The 3,709-nt window shown below is 37.7% G+C and overlaps 1 protein-coding gene across 1 annotated transcript; it reads left to right on the forward strand.

Moving 5' to 3' along the window:
- The first annotated feature begins 2,672 nt into the window (after window positions 1–2,672).
- LOC109176320 lies at window positions 2,673–3,260 on the forward strand. The gene has a single exon (XM_019325760.1). The coding sequence runs from the start codon at window positions 2,673–2,675 to the stop codon at window positions 3,258–3,260; it is 588 nt and encodes a 195-aa protein (XP_019181305.1).
- The last annotated feature ends 449 nt before the right edge of the window (window positions 3,261–3,709 follow it).

A 3,709-nucleotide genomic window follows, 5' to 3' on the forward strand; every position in this document is an offset into this window, starting at 1 on the left:
AAGTCTAGACTACAGGAGGTATAACCCATGGATTCCTCTTTAGATTTGGCTCTGTGAAGCCTAGTTTTGAGTAGAAATGAGTAGAAATTATGAGCTTTTGATGTGTTTATGCTTAAAAATGGTTTGGTATGTGTTTATGAGTTGTTGAGATTGTTTTGGAAATATTTGGACAAGTTTTGAGGGCCAAATATGTCCAAAAAATTTGACATATTTGGACAAGTTTTGAGGGCCAAATATGTCAAGCATATTTGTTAATGTATACATGATTTAGAAGCATGTTATAGAGCATTTGAAATTTCACATGAGTCATATTTCAAAAATGCATAAAAGGCCAACGTGAGTCCAAGAATACTTTTGAAAACCATAAGCATGTGGTATATCATTCTTTGATGCATTGAGAAGTAGTAGAATTGTTGCATGCATGAGATTGATGCATGAGAGATATATTTATGTATTATCTATATTGGTGAGATTTTGGAGGATACCGTTTGGACTATATTCCTCTCGGAGATATTTATGGACATTGCGGTCCCAAAGTATGTAACGCGGCGTATTCCCACGTTACGAGGTTGGAAACTTCCCGCCGGGCTTGGAATCCTGGTTAGGGGGTGTGCACACTAATAGTTCGATACCTGATTCCACAGAGTTTGAACCACGAGATTGGTTCCGTAGACGGTAGGAGATATTGGGTCGGAATTATGCCGTTCCCGATGGGGTAAGTCACACTTCTGTGAAACCCTAAGCCGTCTACGAGTATAAGAGAAAGAAAGAGAGTCAACAGAGACTCAAGAAATAGAGTCATCAGGGACTCAAGAGAGAGAGTCAACAGAGACTCGTTTATGAGAGTCAATATAGACTCGATAGAAAGAACGAGAGTCAAGAGTGACTCGAGAAAGTAACAAAGAAACCTCCACAGAAAGTACCCTATTATATATATGAGTGTATGATTATATTATCGCACTAGATTGCATATGAACATGAGTATATTGTTGCACGAGATTGCATATGAAAATGAGTATATTGTTGCACTAGATTGCATAAGAGTATGAATGTATTATTACACTAGATTTCATATGAATATGAGTATATTAACGCACTAGATTTCGTAAGAGTATGAGTGTATTATTACACTATTGCATAAGAGTATGAGTATATTATTGCACGAGATTGCATATGAACATGAGTATAATGTTGCACTAGATTGCATAAGAGTATTATACTATGGCACTAGTTTGCACGAGAAGCATGATCATAATGTTATATATGATTGTTTGTGAATAGAACATCGTAAAAGATTGTTTAATAAGAAGTTTAGCTTGAGAGGTTCCTTGAGCATGATTATTATGATGTAGTAGAAGTTCTACTTAATAAGCTACGTGATAAGAGTGTGATAGCATGTGAACACGTGTTATATGATCTTTAAACATGATCCTATCTGTAACATGAATTACTTGATAAGCTATTTGAGAAGTCTATATGTATATGAATATACGTGATTAGTTTTATTCATATATAAGCATGCCAACTGATATTATAGGGTGCAAACCTTTAGAAAGAATATGATAAACTAAAGATGTTTTGAGATTAGCTTATTGCTATAAAGATATCAAATGTTTTCAAAGTGTATGCTAGAATGTTTTACAGGGTTGAGTGTGGTTATACTTAGCTTCGTGCTAACAGGTGTTTTCATGTTTGTCTATGTGTTGCTTGCAAAACTCCTTTCAGGTGGGCCCAACAGTGAGAAGAGATCGAGTTAGATTAGTCTCTTAGTCTAAGCTGTCTAAACTCTAGTTCTATTTATGATGTCTTTATGGATTTAGACTTATGACCCTATACTTTATGATGATGTTTGTAGACTGTTTTGGGGTGACGTATTTCCCCTTACTTTTCAGTATTTACTTTAGTGCCCAGACTTAATCGTATGTTATAGTTTTACCCCTTTAGCCTGTGCAATCACCAAGAGTGATGGTTGTGGCGGTGACACCCTCACTACTTTCATCTAATTTTCCGCTGCTTAGATATGTTAATGACTGTTTAGAGAGATTATTAAGAGTTAGAAAAGTGGGTGTTACAAATTGGTATCAGAGCGGTACGAACCGCGGGAAAACTTAGGAAGTTTGACCCTTAAGATTGGGTATAGAAAATCTAAGTGAAAATCCTAGGAAGGACAAGTTGAGGAAAGACCTTTAAGTTGAAGTCTTAAGAAAGACAAGTTAAGATGAAAACTCTAAGTGAAATCCTAAGAAGGATAAGATTAGGGAAAGAGCCCTAAGTTATGAAAACTGAGATGAGAAGGACACTAAGTCCAGTAACCGAGTATGAGAATCAGAGTTAAGAGAAACTCTAAGTGTTAGTGGGAACACGGAGAGATGTGTTTTCCTTTGTGTTTGCTTAAATGTTTATGCTTTATCAATGTGTTTAAAAGTACTTGTTTCTGTCTTTTGAAAGTGAAACACAGACGTTTTCAGTGAGAAGCTAAAGTGAAAGTTAAAAGTTGAGATTGTGTTAGTGACTGTTTAGAGAGATTATTAAGAGTTAGAAAAGTGGGGTGTTACAGCAATGGCCCCTAAAAGGAAGAAACAAGTTCTGTTTATTGATCGCATCGTACCCTTCCTATGCCACCTGCAACTGATTCTCACCATGCTCGTTGGCACCGAGTAAACAATATCGTAATGTCTGGGTTGCTAAATTCCATCCATCTCTCACTCAGCTACACTGTTTTATATGCTCCTAATGATGCTACTATCTGGGCCGATCTCAAAGAGCATTTTTCTACGGCAAATGGTCCTCGTATTTATGATCTTGAAAGGCCTATTGCAACCATCAGGCAACAAGATTATTTTATTCTACATTATCATAACATCTTATGTGCACTATGGGATGACTTGACTCTGCTTGATCCTCCACCAGTATGCACATGCTCAGCGCGGACTGCATATGCTTCTCAAATGGAGCGGCGCCGTTTATTCCAATTTTTGATGGGTTTACGCGAAACATATACCCAAACACGCAGCAATCTCCTTCTCAAAACTACCATGCCAACTGTTAAAGCAGCTTATAGTTTACTACTCCAGGATGAGACACAACGGACAATTTATCAATCTGACTCTCCAGCAAATTCTGTAGCTTTGCAAACTAATGCACATGGTAAGTCTTCTTTGTCTAGTAATGTTCCTTGGTCCTCTGTTGTTCCACCAACAGTTGACACATCAATATTGGGTAAACACCCACACCACCTTACAAACTACTGGCCAAACTAATGAGATGACACCAAGCTTCGCTAATGTTGCCCACTAACCATCTAATCGATCCACCCAAACTCGTTCAAGGCCGAAATGTACACATTGTGGACTGCTAGGCCACACCCAACAATTGTGTTATAAGCTTCACGGGTATCCTCCAGGGCACAAGTATTACAAAAAAGGCAATACCAATGGCACCCCAACATCCATTCCTACACCTCCACCACCAATTACAGGTTCCATATCTTTAGACTCAATCCAACAATTGCTTCAACTACTTCGTGAGGTAAAAGAACCAAAGGCGAATCTTGCTGGTATATCTCTCACACTTGCTTCTATTTTTAATGCATCAACTGAATGAGTTATTGATACTGGCGCCACTGATCATGTATGCTTTAATTATTCTCTCTTTAATTCACCACCTATCAATGCTTGTCATATGTCAACTATATCAGTTCCAAACGGAG

This window comes from Ipomoea nil, unplaced genomic scaffold (genome assembly GCF_001879475.1).
Source record: "Ipomoea nil cultivar Tokyo-kokei standard unplaced genomic scaffold, Asagao_1.1 scaffold0689, whole genome shotgun sequence".
Lineage (NCBI taxonomy): Eukaryota > Viridiplantae > Streptophyta > Magnoliopsida > Solanales > Convolvulaceae > Ipomoea > Ipomoea nil.

Excerpts from the sequence above, each read along its gene's own strand:
- LOC109176320 (XM_019325760.1), top strand. The coding sequence starts at position 2,673 with ATGTCTGGGTTGCTAAATTCCATCCATCTCTCACTCAGCTACACTGTT.